This window comes from Papio anubis, chromosome 4 (genome assembly GCF_008728515.1).
Source record: "Papio anubis isolate 15944 chromosome 4, Panubis1.0, whole genome shotgun sequence".
NCBI lineage: Eukaryota > Metazoa > Chordata > Mammalia > Primates > Cercopithecidae > Papio > Papio anubis.
In genome coordinates, this window is record NC_044979.1 from 114,344,686 (window position 1) to 114,364,524 (window position 19,839).

At 44.0% G+C, this 19,839-nt stretch overlaps 2 protein-coding genes across 2 annotated transcripts in view; both read right to left on the bottom strand.

Annotated features, from left to right (window-relative positions):
* Positions 1–3,519: 3,519 nt before the first annotated feature.
* Positions 3,520–19,839, bottom strand: part of LOC110742820 (extensin-like) — a 21,761-nt gene continuing 5,441 nt past the window's right edge. The window contains exon 2 of the mRNA XM_021935813.2: positions 3,520–3,649. Coding sequence (XP_021791505.2) covers positions 3,646–3,649 — 4 coding nt within the window. The 3' untranslated portion in view covers positions 3,520–3,645. The remainder of the gene's footprint in view (positions 3,650–19,839) is intronic.
* On the bottom strand, positions 13,450–14,521 carry LOC101006726 (phosducin-like protein 3). Its single transcript, XM_003896036.5, has one exon. It carries the CDS (start codon positions 14,421–14,423, stop codon positions 13,704–13,706), a length of 720 nt encoding a protein of 239 aa, XP_003896085.1. The 5' UTR covers positions 14,424–14,521; the 3' UTR covers positions 13,450–13,703.

The following is a 19,839-nucleotide window of genomic DNA, read 5'->3' on the forward strand; positions in this document are numbered from 1 at the left end:
TCCAACTTCAACAACAGTCAGTTTGCTGCCTTTCTCATTTCATCTATCCCTTTCTGCATTTTTTTTTTGAAGTGCTGTATATTAAAGCAAATCCTGTACATCGTGTCATTTCACCTATAAATACGTCAATGTGTGTCTCTAACAGATAAGGATTTTATACTATTATCACACCCACCAAAATTTTAAAAATTATTTAACATCACTTAATACCTAGTATGTGTTTAATTTCCCCCATTGCCTTAAAAAAACTTTGTACATTAGATTAATTAGGGTCCAAACAAGGTTTACTTACTGCATTTCATAGAAATATATGTCTTTTAATATATAACAATTCCAGCTGGGCACAGTGGCTCATGCCTGTAATCCCAGCACTTTGGGAGGCTGAGGGGGAAGGATCACTTGAGGTCAGGAGTTCAAGACCAGCCTGGCCAACATGGTGAAACCCTGTCTCTACTAAAAATACAAAAATTAGCCAGGTGTGGTGGTGCACATTTGTAATCCCAGCTACTTGGGAGGCTGAGGCAGGAGAATCGCTAGAATCAGGGAGGCAGAGGTTGCAGTGAGCTGAGATGGTGGTGCCACTATACTCCAGCCTGGGCAACAGAGTGAGATTCTATCTCAAAAACAAAAACAGGGCTGGGCGCAGTGGCTCACACCTGTAATCTCAGCACTTTGGGAGACCAAGTTGGGCAGATCACGAGGTCAGGAGTTCAAGACCAGCCTGGCCAATATGGTGAAACCCTGTGTCTACTAAAAATACAAAAATTAGCCGGGTGTGGTGGTGCTCACCTGTAGTCCCAGCTACTTGGGAGGATGAGGCAGAAGAATCACTTGAACCCAGGAGGCGGAGGTTGCAGTGAGCCGAGATCGTGGAGTGGCACTCCAGCCTGGGTGAGAGCGAGACTCCGTGTCCAAAAATATATATATATATTCATATATATATTTTTATATATTCATATATATATTTATATATTCATATATATTTATATATATTCATATATATTTTTATATATATTCATATATATATAAAAAAAAGTTTCTTCTTATTGAAGAAACTGGATCATTTGACCAACAGAATTTTCCACTTTCTGGGTTTTGCTGATTGTATCTTCAGGTGTCATTTAATGTTTTTTGTCCCTGGTATGTCCTGTAATCATTGTTAATTCTAGAGTCAGGGGAGGTTTACAGTGAAACTAATGAAGCTTAATATTCAGGCTTTCCCTTGCATAGACCCCTGTACCTGATTTCACATAATTTTGTGTCTTTTTCTTAAAGAGGACTGTGAAATTTGTGTGGTGTAAGGCCCCAAAAAGCTTGGATTTACCCCTGGCTAGAGGCTTTGTTAGGTTTAGGTGTAATGTTGAGGTTTGGGTTTTTTTGGGTTTTGTTTTGTTTGCAATAACACTTCATGGCTGGCACTGTGTACTTCTACTGAGGCACAAGGCGTGGCTTTCTCTTAGTAATATTGTAATTCATCTCTCAACTTGGGAGTTGTCATCCTGATTATCCATGAAGTTTACTATCAGCCTTTCTTCTAATAGTCTAGCAAACATTGATGATCATTAGACCGCTGGTTCTCAACGAGGGTTAATTTTGCCCTGTCCTACTAAGGGAAAATCTGGCAATGTCTGGAGATATTTTGGATTGTTGCAACTGGGTTGCTAAACATTATATAATTCAACAGAGCACACCTCCCCCACCCCATAGCAAAGAATTATCCAGCTCAAAATGTCCGTAGTACCCAGGTTGAGAAACTCTAGTGTAGATTTATGTTCCTTAGGGGTGCAAAGTGGTGATTTCAAATTCTCTCATTCCTCCTGCATTTATAAGATGAGATTCTTCTACAAAGGTGAGCATTCCCTCATCTCTCTGGTTACTTTGAAATACAATCCATTCAGGATAGCCAGGATGTATGCTTGATTCTTTCCGGGACGCAGTGTCTCTGCCTATAATCCCAGCACTTTGGGAGGCCAAGACAGGAGGACTGCTTGAGCCCAGGAAATGGCAAGATCCCCATCTTTACAAAATATTTAAAAATTAGACGGGCATGGTGGTGCATGCCTGTAATTCCAGCTACTTAGGAGGCTGAGGCAGGGAAATGGCTGGAGCCCAGGAAGTTGAGGATACAGTGAGCTGTGATGGGGCCACAGCACTCTAGCATGGGTGACCTTGCTCAAATAATAATAATGATGGATGGATGCCCCAGCAACCTCTAACTGGGACCAATTTAGGTTCTTTGGGGAGAAGGTGCAGTGCTATCATGAAATGATGGATGTTTAGATATTTGATGTGCATTAATCCATGACAGTCATTTTTAAATGTTCGGATTGTCTCATCAAATACTTAGTTGCTCCTGTGTCTTTATGGCACAATCCTAGTAGTCTACAATCCTAGTAGTCTTTACGTCAAGTTTGTCCAACCCGTGGCCCATGCAGCCCAAAACAGATTCATAAACTTTCTAAAACTTATGAGATTTTTTGTGTGTGATTTTTTTTTTTTTTTTTAGCTTATCAGCTATCATTAGTGTATTTTATGTGTGGCCCAAGACAATTCTTCCAGTGTGGCCCAGGAAAGCCAAAAGATTGGACACCCTAGACTTCCTTGCTTTCTGTTTTATACATTTACTGTCCTAGAAACAATATCAACTATTTTTCCAAGGAACTCTAATTCACATTAGTGAGAAATGGTATTTATATTGGCAAACTTTTCTTTTTTTTTTTTTTAAGGAGATTGCTGAAATTTGTCTTAACTGAGAGATAATATTAAAGAGATTGTATTCTCCACTATAGAAAATTTAACTTAGGCAGTCAGGCACAGTGGCTCATGCCAGTAATCCCAGCATTTGGGAGGCCGAGGCAAGAAGATCGCTTGAGTCCAGAAGTTCAAGATCAGTCTGGGCTACATGGTGACACCCTGTCTCTACCAAAAAAAAAAAAAAATTAGCCGGGCGTGGTGGCGTGGGTCTGTAGTCCCAACTACTCAGGAGGCTGAGGTGGGAGGATTGCTTGACCCCCAGGAGGTTGAGGCTGCAGTGAGCTGTGATGGTGCTACTGCACTCCAGCCTGGGCAACAGAGTGAGACCCAATCTCCAAAAAAGAAAGAAAATTTAACTTAGGGAGTCTAATTCCCCAGATGAGAGATTTTTCTGCTCAGAAGCCATGAGGCAATGTTTTGTCTAGACCAGCCACCCCTTCCTTCATTTGTTCAGCCAGTATGTGCTGTGCAACCATTTGTGCCAGCCACTGTTCTAATGGGAAAACATAGGTGACCAAAACAAAAATCCTTGTCTAGGCCAGGCTCGGTGGCTCATGCCTGTAATCCCAGCACTTTGGGTGGATCATGTGAACTCAGAAGTTTGAGACCAGCCTGGACAACATGGTGAAACCCCATCTCTACCAAAAATACAAAAAATTAGCCAGGTGTAGTGGCAATCACCTGTAGTTCCAGCTTCTCTGGAGGCTGAGGTGGGAGGATCACTTGACTTCTCTGGAGGTTGAGGTGGGAGGATCACTTGAGCCTGGGAGGCAGTGGTTGCAGTGAACGAGATTGTGCCACTCCACTCTAGGCCTAGGTGACAGAGTGAGGCCCTGTCTCAAAACAACAACAACAACAAAAATCCTTGTCTTCATGGCTTTATCTTGATTGTCATCTGCCAAACAAGATAAAGAAAGAAATATAGAGCATGTCAGATGGAGATAAGTATCAAGAAGAAAAATAAGGTAGGGAAGAAGAAAGTATAGTGGACTTAGGCCAGGCGTGGTGGCTCACACCTGTAATCCCAGCACTTTGGGAGGCCGAGGCGGGCGGATCACAAGGTCAGGAGATGGAGACCATCCTGGCTAACACTGTGAAACCCCGTCTCTACTAAAAAAATACAAAAAAAATTAGCTGGGCATGGTGGCGGGTACCTGTAGTCCCAGCTACTCGGGAGGCCGAGGCAGGAGAATGGTATGAACCTGGGAGGTGGAGCTTGCAGTAAGCCGAGATCGCACCACTGCGCTTCAGCCTGGGCAACACAGCGAGACTCCATCACCAAAAAAAAAAAAAAAAAAAAAAAAGTATAGTGGACTTAATGGTGGACCAGAAGATACGTTCATGTTTGAATCACTGGAACCTGTGAATGTGACTTTACATGGAAAAAGAGTCTCTGCAGATGTAATTCAGGATTTTGAGACTTGATAATCCTGGATTAACAAGGTGGGCCCTAAATCCAATGACAGGTGTCCTTATAAGAGACACAGAAATACCTCACGTAATAATGGCTATTATTAGAACAACAAAAGCAGAAAATAAATTGTAAAAGAGTGTTAAATAATTAAAAGTAGAACAATCATATAATCCAGCAGTCCCACCTGTAAGTATTTATCTGAAGGAAGTAAAGTGAGGATCTGGAAAAGATACCTACACTCCCATTTTCATAGCAGCATTATTCACAATAGCCAAGAGGTGGAAGCAATGTAAATATACATTGTATCTACCACAAAATGTGGTATATACATACAATGGAGTATTATCAAGCCATAAAAAGGGATGAAATTCTGATCCATGTTACAACATTGGATGAAACGTAACATTATGCTAAGCAGTATAAGTCAATCACAGAAAGACAACTGCCATACGATTCCATTTAGATGAAGTGTCTAAAGTAGTAAAAATCATAGAAGCAAAAAGCAGAATGGTTACCTGCGGGGGGCGGGGGAGCTATTGTCTAATGGGTACAGAGTTTCAGATTAGCAAAATGAAAAAGTTCTGGAGATCTGTTTCATAACAATGTGAATATATTTAACATACTGAACTGCACACCTAAAAATGGTTAACATGGCCAGGCATGGTGGCTCACACCTATAATCCCAGCACTTTGGGAGGCCAAGGCAGGAGGATTGCTTGAGCTGAGGAGTTTGAGACCAGCCTAGGCAAAATAGACAAACCCTGTCTCTACAAAAAATTTAAAAATTAGCCAAGTGTGGTGGCACATGCCAGTGGTCCCCAGTTACCTGGGAGACTGACATGGGAGGATGTCATGAGCCCAGGAGGTTGAGGCTGCAGTAAGCTGTGATCATAACACTGCACTCCAGCCTGGGCAACAGAATCTCAAAAAAAAGGAAAAAAAAATGTAAAAGAAAAAAAGAAAAGAAGGAGGCACTGTGATCACAGAAGCAGACACTGGAATAACAATGCTGCCATAAGCCAAGGTATGCCTGGAGCCACCAGAAACTGGAAGAGACAGGAAAAAAATCTCCCCCAGAGCCTAGGAAGTACAGCCCTGCCCACTCCTGACTTCAGACTTCTGCCCTCCGTGACTGAGAGAGAATACATGTGTGTTTTGTTTGTTTGTTTGTTTTTGAGATGGGAGTTTCACTCTTGTTGCCCAGGCTGGAGTACAATGGCATGATCTCGGCTCACTGTAACCTCTGCCTCCCGGGTTTAAATGGTTCTCCTGCCTCAGCCTCCCAAGTAGCTAGGATTACAGGCACCTGCCACATCGCCCAGCTAATTTTTGTATTTTTAGTAGAGATGGCGTTTCACCATATCAGCCAGGCTCGTCTCGAACTCCTAACCTCGTGATCTGCCCGTCTCAGCCTCCCAGAGTGCTGGGATTACAGGCGTGAGCCACCGCACCTGGCCTTGTTGTTTTAATCTATCATGTTTCTGGAAATTTGCTATGGCAGTCACAGGAAACTAAAATGTAAGGAGTGTTTAGTTGGAGGTGGGGTGTGGGTACAATTTTAGATGGAGTGGCAGTAAGGCTCCCCGAGAAGGTGCCAGATGAAAAGCCCCTCAGGAGGTGCAGTCGTGTGTATGCCTGGGGAGAGTGAAGTCTGGAGGCTAATGCATGTCTGGTGAGTCAGGAGGGCAAGGAAGCCAGCAGGGCAGGGGGACAGCATGGGAGAACGTCAGAGGAAAAGAGTCACAGATGGGCTGGCCTTTTAGAACATTTGAAGGACTTTGGCTTTTACCCTGAGCGAGAACTCTTTAGGGGGGTTTTGAGTGAAGAATGACAATCTGAAGTAGATTTCAGAATTATCCTGTCCAGGCAAGAGATGATCATCCTAACGTAAGGATCATAAGTGGGTACAGATAATTTTTGCAAATAGCATTTAATCTTTTTCTTTGGTTATTTTGTTTTGTTTTGTTTTTTGAGACAGAGTCTCGCTGTGTTGCCCAGGTTGAAGTGCAGTGGCACGATCTCAGTTCACTGAAACCTCTGCCTCCAAGGTTCAAGCAATTCTCCTGCTTCAGCCTCCAGAATAGGCGTGCACCACCATGCCCCATTAAATTTTGTATTTTTAGTAGGGACAGTGTTTCAACATGTTGGCCAGGTTGGTCTCAAACTCCTGACCTCAAGTGATCTGTCCGCCTTGGCTTCCCAAACTGCAGGGATTACAGGCGTGAGCCACCGCACCCGCCCGATTTGGGTTTTTTTTTTTTGAGGCGGAGTCACACTCAGTTGCCCAGGCTGCAATGCAGTACTGTGATCTCCACTCATTGCAGACTCGGCCTCTCAAGCGATCCTCCCACCTTAGCCTCCAGAGCAGCTGGAGCTACAGGCGCGTGCTACCATGCCCAGCTAATTTTTGCATTTTTTTGTAAAGATGTGATTTTGCTATGTTGCCCAGAGTGGTTTCAAACTCCTGGGCTCAAGTGATCCGCCCACCTTGGCCTCCCAAAATGCTGGGATTACAGGCGCAAGCACCTGTCCTTAATAGCATTTAACCTGATCTAAACAGGTCTTTTATCCCAATTTGCAGTTTACAGGAAATTTAGGAGACAGAGGGCAAAGTTAGAGGAAACAATAAAGCAAATCCAGAGTATGGGAAAGTTTGCCTTAGCCCTTCAAAAACTAAAGTCAAGAAGAGAGAGAAGATAAAGAACGTGGAGGAAATGTACTAGTTTAAGAGACCAAGGCTGGGCACAGTGGCTCACACCTGTAATCCCAGCACTTTGGGAGGCCCAGGCGGGTGGATCGCTTTAGCCCAGAAGTTCAAGACCAACCTGGGCAACATGGCCAAACCCCATCTCTACAAAAAATACAAAAGTTAAGCCAGGAGTAGTGGTGTGTGACTATAGTCCCAACTACTCAAGAGGCTGAGGTGGGAGGACTGCTTGAGTCCAAGAGGTAGAGGTTGCAGTAAGCCAAAATTGTGCCATTGCACCCAGCCAGGATGAAAGAGTGAGACCCTATCTCAAAATAAATAAATAAATAAAAAGATGCATAATACCTAAAAAGATGTGAACCTTGATTGGGCTTCGGTGTGTTAGACTGTCTGCGAAGACCACTGCTGACAATTCCTCCAATCCCTATAAACATATACTGCTCCTCCCATTGAGGGGTGGAGTCTATTTTCCCTCAACTTGAATTTGGACTGGCCCTGTGGTTTGTTCCAACCAATTCAGTGCAGTGGAAGAGAAGCTATATGACTTCTGGGGCTTAGGCCACAAGAGACCTTGCAGCTTCCATTTTCATTCCCTTGGAACCCAGCTGACAGGAGGTCCAGCCCACCCAATTGGACCAGTAATTGGAATGAAGCCATCTTGGATCCTGCAGTCCCAGTGGAGCTGCTCCAGCCAATACCAAATGGAACGCTGATGAGCTATCCCTACTGAAACCACACAATGCAGTTATGCAACTGGAAAAAGTCAGGAAGTTCTCTATGAACTGAAAAGCTTTATACGAATAGAAAGATTTTCAGGATATACTGTTCAATTTGTTTTTCTTTCTTTTTTTTTTTTTTTTTTTTTTTTTTTTTGAGACAGAGTCTTGCTCTGTAGCCCAGGCCCGAGTGCTGTGGCACCATCTCGGCTCACTGCAACTTCTGCCTTCTGGGTTCAAGTGATTCTCATGCCTCAACCTCCCAAGTAGCTGGGATTACAGGTGTACACCACCACGCCTGGCTAATTTTTGTATTTTTAGTAGACAGGGGGTTTCACCATGTTGGCCAGGCTTGAACTCCCAACCTCAGGTGATCTACACACCTTAGCCTCCCAAAGTGCTGGGATTACAAGTGTGAGCCACTGTACCTGGCCATCAATTTGAAAAGCAGATGCGGAAGAGAATACATAGTAAACTCTCGTTGGTATTTGTACCTTCATGAGAAAGCACTGGAAGAATATTTAAGAAACTAATATAAGTGGTTATAGGAAACCTAAGATTTAGCTCATATACACCAGTAGAGTTATACTGGTTAAAATATAGAAATATTCTTGTCCTGGTCAGTAAATGGCCACTACCAAACCCCTGAATTCCCTCCACCTCTGCTCTCACCCTGGGATAAATGATTGCCCCATAATCTAACAAGAGTTAACCCCAGCAGGGAAGGGGTCTGGCAAGCCAACAAAGAATGATATGGATGGTCATGGGGTAGGAGACTTTACAGACAAAACTTTTAAATACACTTTTTATTTCTGAGCCATATGAACATGTCACTTGGTAAAAACGAATTTGAGGCGAGGTGTGGTGACCCATGCCTATAACCCCAGCACTTTGGGAGGCTGAGGCAGAAGGACTGCTTGAAGTCAGGAGTTTGAGGCTGTAATGAACTATGATCATGCCACTGCACTCCAACTTGGATGACAAAGTGAGACCCTGTCTCTAAAAAAATACAAATAATTTAGATAAAAAATTAAAAATCAAAGTCAAAATGAATTTGAGAGTAAAAAAGAGAAAATAATGTGTTGCTTATTTAATAAAATAAAAATCAAAAATTAAGTACTAGAGACCAGGCACAGTGCCTCATGCCTGTAATCCAAGCACTTTGGGAGGATGAGGTGGATTGCCTGAGCTCAGAAGTTTAAGGCCAGCCTCGGCAACATGGTGAAACCCTGTCTCTACTAAAAATACAAAACTTACCCGTGTATGGTAGTATATGCCTGTGGTCTCAGCTACTCGGGAGGCTGAAATGGGAGGGTGGTTTGAGCCTGGGAGGCAGAGGTTGCAGTTAGCCGAGATCACACTGCTGTACTCCAGACTGGATGACAGAATGAGACCCTGTCTCAAAAAGAAAGAATGGGCACAGTGTCTCACACCTGTAATCCCAGCACTTTGGGAGGCCGAGGTGGGCGAATCACCTGAGGTCCGGAGTTCAAGACCAGCCTGCCCAACATGGCAAAACCTCGTCTCTACTAAAAATGCAAAAAATTAGCCAGGCGTGGTGGCAGGCACCTGTAATCTCAGCAACTTGGGGAGATTGAGGCAGGAGAATTGCTTGAACCCAGGAGGTGGAGGTTGCAGTGAGCAGCAGATCATGCCACTGCACTCCAGCCTGGGCAACAAGAGCGAAATGCAGTCAAAAAACAAAAAAAAGAGAGAGAGAAGAAAGAGAGAAAGAAAGAAGGAAAGAAGTGCTGTTGCCGCTCTGAGTGAAACTTGGTCAAAAAACAAAAACAAAGAAAGAAAGAGAGAAGAAAGAGACAGAGAGAAAGAGGGAAGGAAGGAAGGAAGGAAGGGAAGGAAGGAAGGAAGGAAGGAAGGGAAGGAAGGAAGGAAGGAAGGAAGGAAGGAAGGAAGGAAGGAAGGAAGGAAGAAGAAGGAAGGAAGGAAGGGAAGGAAGGCGGAAGGAAGGAAGGAAGGTATGAGGCATAAGTACTTTATCACTCCCCATTACAGTGGCCTACGCATGGATTCTAAACCATCAATTACCAATTTTGTTTGTACATCCTGGAAATAAGCCAGCTCCAGACACATAGGATCCTGCTCTGTCTGTTGTGTTCACTTGTATCCTAGTAATTTTAGAACCAAACCAGCATAACATTTGCTGGGAATGAGGCCATGCAGGCTCAGCGCCTGTAATCCTAGCACTTTGGGAGGCTGGAAGGGCGCACTGCCTGGAGCTTCAGGAGTTTGAGACTAGCCTGGGCAACATGCATGTAAAACCTCTATCTCTACTAAAATACAAAAAATTAGGGGCTGGGTATGGTGGCGGCTCCTGTAATCCCAGCTACTTCAGGAGGCCGGATGCAAGAATTGCTTGAACCTAGGAGGCAGAGGTTGCAGTGAGCCAAGATTGTGCCACTTCACTCCAGCCTGAGCAATGGAGTGAAACTCTGTCTCTAAAAGCAAATGAAGAAACAAATATTTGTTGAATGAATATGGAATGTATACTTTAATGAAAAATCATACTGAGCAAAAGTTATGGGATGTAGTAAAGGCAGTGTTCAAAGGAAAATTTATAGTTGTAAATGTCTACTTTTAAAGATCATGTGTAAAATTTGTGATAGTGGAAATGAAGAAAGATATCAAATCAATAACCTAAATTTATACCTTGAAGAACTTGAAAAAGAGCCAACTAAACCCCAAACTAGCAAAAGGAAGGACATAATAAAGATTAAAGTAGGGATAAATAAAATAGAGGATAGAAAAACAATAGAGTCAATGAAAGCAAAAGTTGGTTCTTTGAAAAGATCAACAAAATGAACAAACCTTTCCCTATACTAACACAGAAAAAAGAAGACACAAATAACTAAAATCAGAAATGAAAGTGGAGGCATTATCGACCTTACAGAAATAAAAAAGATAACAGAATATTATACAAAATTACATACCGGGGGTGTGACGGCTCACGCCTATAATCCCAGCACTTTGGGAGGCCAAGGCGGGCAAATCACCAGAGGTCAGGAGTTGGAGACCAGCCTGGCCAATGTGGTGAAACCACGTCTCTACTAAAAATACAAAAACTAGCTAGGCGTGGTAGCAGGCGCCTGTAATCCCAGGTACTTGGGAGGCTGAAGCAAGAGAATCGCTTGAACCTGGGAGGCGGAGGTGGCAGTGAGACGAGATCGTGCCACTGTACTCCAGCCTGGGTGACAGAGCGAGACTCTGTCTCCAAAATAAAAATAAAAATACATAAATAAATAAAAATACAAAAATCAGCTGAGTGTGATGGCGCGTACCTGTAATCCCAGCTAGTTGGGAGGGTGAGGCAGGAAGATAGCTTGAACCCAGGAAGTAGAGGTTGCAGTGAGCCAAGAACACGCCATTGTACCCCAGCCTGGGCAGCAGAGTGAGACTCTGTCTCAAAATAAATAAATAAATAAAAATAAAAAAATTAGCTGGGTGTGGTGGCAGGTACCCGTAATCCCAGCTACTCGGGAGGCTGAGCCAGGAGAATCCCTTGAACCTGGGAGGCAGAGGTTGCAGTGAGCCAAGATCATGCCACTGCACTGCAGTCTGGGTAACAGAGTAAGACTCCAAAAAAAAAAAAAAAAAAAAAAAAAAAAAAAAATTACATACCAACAAGTTCGATTAATTTAGATGAACTAGACAAATTCCTAGAAACATACAAATTACCTAAAGTGACAAAGTCTAGGAATAGCTTCCCTAGTAAATTCTACCAAACACTTAAAGAATAATTAACACCAATCCTTTTTTTTTTTTTTTGAGACGGTGTCTTGCTCTGTCACCCAGGCTGGAGTACAGTGGCACGATCTCAGCTCACTGCAACCTCTGCCTCCTGGGTTCAAGCAATTCTCCTGTCTCGGCCTCCCAAGTAGCTGGGATTATAGACGCCTGCCACCACACCTGGCTATTTTTGTATTTTTAGTAGAGATGGGGTTTCATCATATTTTCAGGCTGGTCTCAAACTCCTGACCTCAGGTGATCCACCCCTCCTCGGCCTCCCAAAGTGCTGGGATTACTGAACCACTTTGCCCGACCAACACCAATCCTTCTTAAACTCCTCCAACAAACTGAGGAGCGGGAACATTTCCTAACTCATTCCATGAAGCCAGTATTAACCTAATACTAAAGCCATTTAAAGACATCACAAGAAAACAAACCAGTATCTCTTATAATTCTAGATGTAAAAGTCCTTAACAAAATAGCAGCAAACCAAATCCAACAGCATAGTAAGAGGATTATATGTAGCTGGGGGCATGGTAGCTCATGTCTGCATTCCTAGAACTTTGGGATGCCAAAATAGGCAGATCACTTTGAGATCAGGAGTTCAAAACCGGCCTGGGCAACATGGCAAAACCGCATCTCTACAGAAAATACAAAAATGAGGCAGGCATGCTAGCTTGTGCCTGTGGTCTCAGCTACTTGGGAAGCTGAGACTGGAGGATCGCTTGAGCTGGGAAGCAGAGGTTGCAGTCAGCCAGGATTGTGCCACTGCACTCCAGCCTGGGTGACAGAGCAAGGCCCTGTCTCAAGAAAAAAAACAAAAAACAAAAAACAAGAGGATTACACACCATGACCTAGTGGATTTTAGCCATGAATGCAAGATTGAACCCAGGAAGTAGAGGTTACAGTGAGCCAACCTCACAGTGAGCTCTGTGAAGCAGGTCCGCTGTGCACTGGTTACCACTTCAGCCTACTGCCTCTTGGGCTGCACTTTTACTACTTTCCTGAATCCAGTGAGGCAGAACACTCTGCCTCACATACACAATCAGTCACATGAAACAGGTTTACTATTTATAGATAGGCCAGCCTGGGACCAACATGGTGAACCCTAGGATCTCTAAGTAAAACCAGTACAAAAAGGTTCAGCTGGGCGTGGTGGCATACGCCGTGTAAGTCCCAGCTGTACCTGCGCCAGTTTGCACCAGCAGAAGAGAGACGCTTGAACCCAGGAGGCCAAGAGGTTGTCTAGTGCCAGCCGACATCATGCCATTGCACTCCAGCCTGGGCTAACAGCAGCTAAAGGACATCCTGTTTCAAGGGGAAACTGAAAAAAAAAAAATGCAATTCCATGCCAATGGCCAGGATGTCAGGATGGTGCACGTACCAGTGCATTCTACAGCTACTCTTGGGAGACCGTAAGTGCAGGGAGTGGGGGGATCACTTGAAGTCAGGAGTTCAAAACCAGCCTGGGCAATGTAGCAAGATACTGTGTCTACTTAAAAAAAAAAAGAAAAAAAAAGAAAAAAAAAAAGCCAGGCGCAGTGGCTCACGCCTGTAATCCCAGCACTTTGGGAGGCCGAGGCAGGCGGATTACCTGAGATCAGGAGTTCAAGACCAGCCTGGACAAGACGGTAAAACCCTGTCTCTACTAAAAATACAAAAATCGGCCGGGCGTGGTGGCGGGTGCCTGTGATCCCAGCTACTCGGGAGGCTAAGGCAGAGAATTGCTTGAACCCAGGAGGCAGTGGTCACAGTGAGCCGAGATCACGCCACTGCACTCCAGCCTGGGCGACAGAGCTAGACTCCGTCTCAAAAAAAAAAAAAAATTGAGATAGTGTCTCACTGTGTCACCCAGGATTGAGTGTAGTGGCATGATCATGGCTCACTGCAGCCTCGACCCCCAGGCTCTGGTGATCCTCCCATTTCAGCATCCCAAACAGCCGATACTACAGGTATGTGCTACCAGGCCTGGCTAATTTTTGTAATTTTTTGTAAAGATGGGGTTTCACCATATTGCCTAAGCTGGTCTCAAACGCCTGAGCTCAAGAGACCCACTTAACTCAGTCTTCCAGGGTGTCAGAATTATAGGCATCCGCCACTGTACCCAGCCTAAATTTTTTTTTTTTTTTTTTTTTGCCATACAAATGGCTGGTTTTAATTTTTTTAGAGGAAATACTCTAATTAAAAAAAAAGAGCTCCAAAATATTTAACAGAATTTCCAGCAATGATTATTTCTAAAATGTAAAGATTTGAAACATAATTTATACAAAACTAAAAAACAGAAGGATTCATTCTTGCTTTTTCCTTTTTTAAAAAATCCAGACAATTTGTCACAAGAAAGTTCAGCATGTTGATAGCAGCTGTAGCCTCAGTCACCCTCGGAACTGCTGCCCCTCCTCATGAAGACAGAGCGCCGCACTGAGGACAGCAACACGTCTTCAATCGGCTTCTTGGGGTTTTCCTCCAGGTCCGTCATAATTGCTCCAGATTCAGACAGTTTCCATTCCAATTCATCTCTTGTCAGGTTCATGCCCCCAAACACCAGAGGACCAATAAACTGAGCCTTGATATCTCCTTCCAGGTAAACAAATATCGTGGGCAGATTCCTATCCGGATAATTGGGTATGCAGGTTGTTGAAATGGCTTTGATAAATTTGACATCAGGAAACTTCCTGGCAAGTCCACTGAGGTGCTGATTTATCAGGGCACACAGGGGAATTCCTTGTTTGTAAAGGTGCAAGACGACCCACAAGCCCTCGCCAGCTTTGGTAACTTCTTGAACATAATCCTTCCCTGAGATCTCTAAAACTTCTCCAAATTTATTCTTCAGTTTAGTTGCTTTCCACTCAGCCAGTCTCTGCCGTCTGTACATTTCAATAGCACGTTCATCCTCCTCATTAAACTCATCTTCATGATCCTCCAGCTCTTCCAAAGTCATATCTTCATATGTTTTCACCACTGACTGCTGGAGGATGTGCTGCTCCTCATCTGACTCCTCTTCCAGTTCTTTCAGACTTTCCTTGGGGGGTAAGATACCCTTTTTGCGTAAGATGTCATTCCACTCAGTGTCTGCGTTGGGGTCCTGCATCTTGTCTCCAGTTGCTCAAGCCAGCTGTGCCCTTTTTTTTTTTTTTAAATTAAAAAAAAGAGGCCAGGCGCAGTGGCTCACGCCTGTAGTCCCAGCAGTTTGGGAGGCCGAGGCAGGTGGATCACCTGAGGTCAGGAGTCCAAGACCAGCCTGGCCAACATGGTGAAACCCCTCTACTAAAAATGCAAAAGTTAGCCAGGTGTGGTGGTGGGCGCCTGTAATCCCAGCAATTCAGGAGGCTGAGGCAGAAGAATCACTTGAACCCGGGAGGCGAAGGTTGCAGTGAGCCGAGACTGTGCCACTGCACTCTAGCCTAGGTGACAAGAACAAAACTCCGTCTCAAAAAGAAAAAAAAATCCGAGAAGGGCACAGCATTAGGATAAACAGCTAATGCATGTGGGGCTTAATACCTGGGTGATGGGTTGATAGGTGCAGGAAACTACCATGGCACACGTCTACCTATGTAACAAACCTACATGTCCTGCACATGTATCCTGGAACTTAAATTAAGGCTGGGCACGGTGACTCACGCCTGTAATCTCAGCACTTTGGGAAGCCAAGACGAGTGGATCATCTGAGGTCAGGAGTTCCAGAACAGCCTGGCCAACATGGTGAAACCCCATCTCTACTAAAAGTACAAAAAAAATTAACCAGGCATGGTGGCAGGTGCTCACAATCCCAGCTACTCAGGAAGCTGAAGCAGGAGAATCACTTGAACCTGGGAAGTGAAGATTGCAGTGAGCTGAGATTGTGCCACTGCACTCTAGCCTGGGTGACAGAGCAAGACTACATCTCAAAAAAAGAAAAATAAAATGTTTAAAATTTTTTTAAAAAAAAAAGAAAATCAATTAATGTGATATATCACAGGAATAGAAGAAAGGGAAAAAAACCACGATTATCTCAAGTAATGAAGAAAAAGCATTTGACAAAATTCAATGCCTTTCATGACAAAAAGAAAACATTCAGAAAACTAGGAATAGGAGGAAATTTCCTTAACATGTTAAAGGGCATCTATGAAAATCCCAGAGCAAACATCACACTCAACAGTGAAAGGCTGAAAGCTTTCCCCTGATTGTTCCACCAATTAGGAACAAGACAAGGACTCCCACTTTCACCACTGTTCTTCAAATTGTACTGGCTGCTCTGGCCAGGGCAATTGGATGAGAAACAGAAACCAAAGGCATCCTAACAGGAAAGGAGGAAGGAAAACTATTTCTATTGACAGATGACTAAATCCTACGTACAGAAAATCTCAAAGAATCCACAAGAAGGCTACAAGAGCTAATTAACAATATCAGCAAAGTCACAGGACACAATATCAACACCCAAAAATCTATACGCCAGTAATGAACAACCAGAAAAGGAAATTAAGGCCAGGCACGGTGGCTCACACCTGTAATCCCAGCACTTTGGGAGGCCAAGGCAGACGGATTGGTTGAGCCCAGAAGTTCAAGAATAGTCTGGGCAACATGGAGAAACCCCATCTCCACTAAAAATAGAAAATATAGCTGGCCGTAGTGGTATGCACCTATAGTCCCAGCTACTCAGGAGGTTGAGGTGAGAGGATCACCTGACCCTGGGATGCAGAGGTTGCAGTGAGCTGAGATTGCATCAGGCCACTGCACTCCAGCCTGGGCCACAGAACAAGACACTGTCTCAGAAAAAAAACAAAAAAAGGAAAGAAAAAAGAAAAAAAAGAAAAGGAAATTAAGAGAACAATTCCACTTACATATGTGTTGGAAAATATAAAGTATCTAGGAATACATTTAACCAAGGAGGTGAAAGACATATACATTGAAAACTATAAAACATTGCTGAAAGAAATTAAAGACAATCTAAATAAATGGAAAGACATCCTAAATTCATGGACTGGAAGATTTAGTATTGTTAAGATGTCAGTACTACCCAGTGATCTAGAGATTCAATACAATCCCAACCTATCAAGGTCTCAATAGCTGGCCAGGCATGGCAGCTCATGCCTGTAATCCCATCACTAGAAGGCTGAAGCAACAGGATTGCTTAACAGGAGGTTGAAATCAGCCTAAGCAACATACTGAAACCTTGTCTCTACAGAAAATTTTAAAAGTACCTGGGTGTGGTGGCACATACCTGTAGTCCCAGCTACTCAAGAGGCTGAGGCAAGAGAATCCCTTGAGCCCAGGAGTTCAAGGCTGCAATGAGCTATGATCCTATGATCATGCTACTGTACTCCAGCCTGGGTGACAGAGAGAAACCTGGTCTCTAAAAACAAACAAAAAACCCAACAGCCTTTTTTGCAGAAATGGAAAAGCAAATTCTTAAAATCATATGAAATTGTAAGGGGCCTTGAGTAGATAAAACGATCTTGGAAAAGAACAAAGCTGAAGAACTGACATTTCCTGATTCCAAAACTTACTACAAAGGTACAGTAATCAAAACTGTGTGGTACTTAGAATAAACAGATTTTCCTAAAAACAAACAGTGTGGTACTGGCATAAGGATAGACATACAGATCAATGGATGGAATCAAAGTGAGAGTTCAGAAACAAACCCAGGGCTTGCTTCAGCAGCACATATACTAAAAGTGGAACGATACAGAAATAAACCCAACATCTACAGTTAACTGATTTTCAAAAAGGGTGCCAAGTCCATTCAATGGAAAAAGAATAGTCTTTTAAACAAATGGTGCTGGAACAATTGGAGTCCTACGTGTAAAAGAATGAAGTTGGTCTGGGTGTGGTGGTTCACACCTGTAATCCCAGTGCTTTGGGAGGCTAAGGCAGGAGGACTGCTTGAACCCAGAAGTTTGAGACCAGACTGGGCAACATAATGAGACCCTTGTCTCAAATAAAATAAAATTAAAATAAAAAATAAAATATAGAATAAAATAAAATAGCCACATGTGGTGGCATGCATCTGTATTACTAGCTACTTAGGAGGCTGAGGTAGGAGGATCACCTGAGCCCAGTTCAAGGCTGTAGTGAGTTATGATCATGCCACTGCACTCCAGCCTGGATGACAGGGAGAGGCCCTGTCTCAGAAAAAAAAAACAAAAACAAAAACAAAAAAACATGAGGTTGGATCCCTACTGCAGTCACATAGAAAAATTAACTCAAAATAGGTAAACAATCTAAATATGAGCTAAAACCATAACCTCATAGAATAAACATAAGGGTAAATCTTCACAACCTTAGATTTGGCAATGGATTCTTAGATATGACATAAGCAACATCAAAATTAAAAACTTTCAGCCAGGCGTGGTGGCTCATGCCTGTAATCCCAGCACTCTGAGAGGCCGAGGCGGGCGGATCATGAGGTCAGGAGATCGAGACCATCCTGACTAACACGGTGAAACCCCGTCTCTGCTAAAAATACAAAAAATTAGCCGGGCGTGGTGGCGGGCGCCTGTAGTCCCAGCTACTCCGAAGGCTGAGGCAGGAGAATGGTGTGAACCCGGGAGGCGGAGCTTGCAGTGAGCCTAGATCATGCCACTGCACTCCAGCTTGGGTGACAGAGCCAGACTCTGTCTCAAAAAAAAAACTTTCAACCTTTTGTGAGTGGTGGCTAGCACTAAGAGAAGCCAAGAAGGCCTCGGGCAAATGTCAAGAACACAAGGTGGTGGGGTGCCTGACCACCCCCAAAAGCTGCACACCAATCCTCTACCCTATGCGAATCTTTGAGCCTCTGGCACTTTGTATCTTAGCTGAAGAAGTCTTGGTGGAAACTGTCTCCAGTGGGTAGGTGATGGAGAACCCTCCCTCTTCAGGTGAAGAGTCTGGGCATCTGGCTGTACTATCCTCCAAGTGGCATCCAAAACCTAAACTGGGAACGTGGGTCCTGACCTGGTGGACACCACCACCTGGTGACAGAGTACCGGGCGCATTCCATTCAGATGAGGAAGATGAAGGAGATTGCATCAGAAAGTGCCATCGGTCAGCGATCAATTCCACCACTTCACCCTCAAGTTCCTTCTGCCCCACTAGTCCTGCCATGCCAGGATGAACCACACTTTGCTAACAAGAGACCCAATACCTTCTCTAGGTGCAGAGTCCTCTCCACCCCCAAGACAGTCCAGATAAACTCCTTAGGAACAACAACAAAAAAAAATTAAAAACTTTTGTTCATCAAAGGACATCGTCAAGAGATAAAGAGAGGCCCGGCACATTTGAGAGGCTGACGTGGGAGGATCTCTTGAGGCCAGGAGTACAAGACCAGCCAGGGCAACAAAGCAAAACCCTGTCTCTACAAAAAATAACAATATTGGCCGGCTGCAGTGGCTCACGCCTATAATCCCAACACTTTGGGAGGCTGAGGTGGGTGGGAGGTCAAGAGATCAAGACCAACCTGGCCAACGTGGTGAAACACCGTCTCTACTGAAAACACAAAACGTAGCTGGGTGTGGTGGTGCATGCCTGCAGTCCCAGCTACTCAGGAAGCTGAGGCAGGAGAATCGCTTGAACCCAGGAGGCAGAGGTTGCAGTAAGCCAAGATCGCACCACTGCACTCCAGCCTGGTGACAGAACGAGACTCTGTCTCAAAATAAGTAAATAAATAAAATAACAATATTAGCTGGGCGTGGTGGTGTGCACCTGTGGTATGGTCCCAGCTACTCAGGAGGCTGAGGCAAGAGGATCACTTGAGCCTAGGAGATCAAGACTGCAGTGAGCCATGATCACACACCACTGCACTCCAGCCTAGGTAACAGAGTAAGACCCCGTCTCAAAACAAGCAAACAAACAAACAAAAAAGAAATGAAAACCTACAAAATGGGAGAAAATATCTGCAAATCATATATCTGATTAGATTTAATATCCAGAATATACAAAGTACTTCTATAACTCAATAATAAGAAAACCCAATTTAAAAATGGGCAAATGACTCAGATGGACAGCTCTCCAAAGAAAATATACAAATGGACAAGCAGCACATGAAAATATGCTCAACATCATTAGCCATTAGGGAAATGCAAATCAAAACCACAATGAGCCATGGATGGTGGCCCACACTTGCAGTCCCAGCCCAGGAGTTCAAGGCTGCAGTGACCTCTGATTGTGCTCATGCACTCCAGACTGGGTGGCAGAGTGGGACTCTACCTCTAAAAAATAATAATTTCTAAACCACAATGAGATACCAACTCATACCTATTTATTATAGTTGGCTGTAATAAATTTTTTTTTTAGAGATGGGGTCTTGCTATGTTGCCCAACTGATCTTAAACTCCTGGCCTCAAGCAATCCTCCTGACTTAGCCTCCCAAAGTAGTGGGATTATAGGCATGAGCCATTACACCTCACCAAATGTTTTCTTTGGGGAGTGGGGAAGTGGGAGAACAGGGTCTTGCTCTGTGCCCAGGCTAGAGTTCTGTGGCATGATCATAGCTCACTGCAACCTCAAGCTCCTGGGCTCAAGCAATCCTACTGTCCTAGCATTCCAAATAG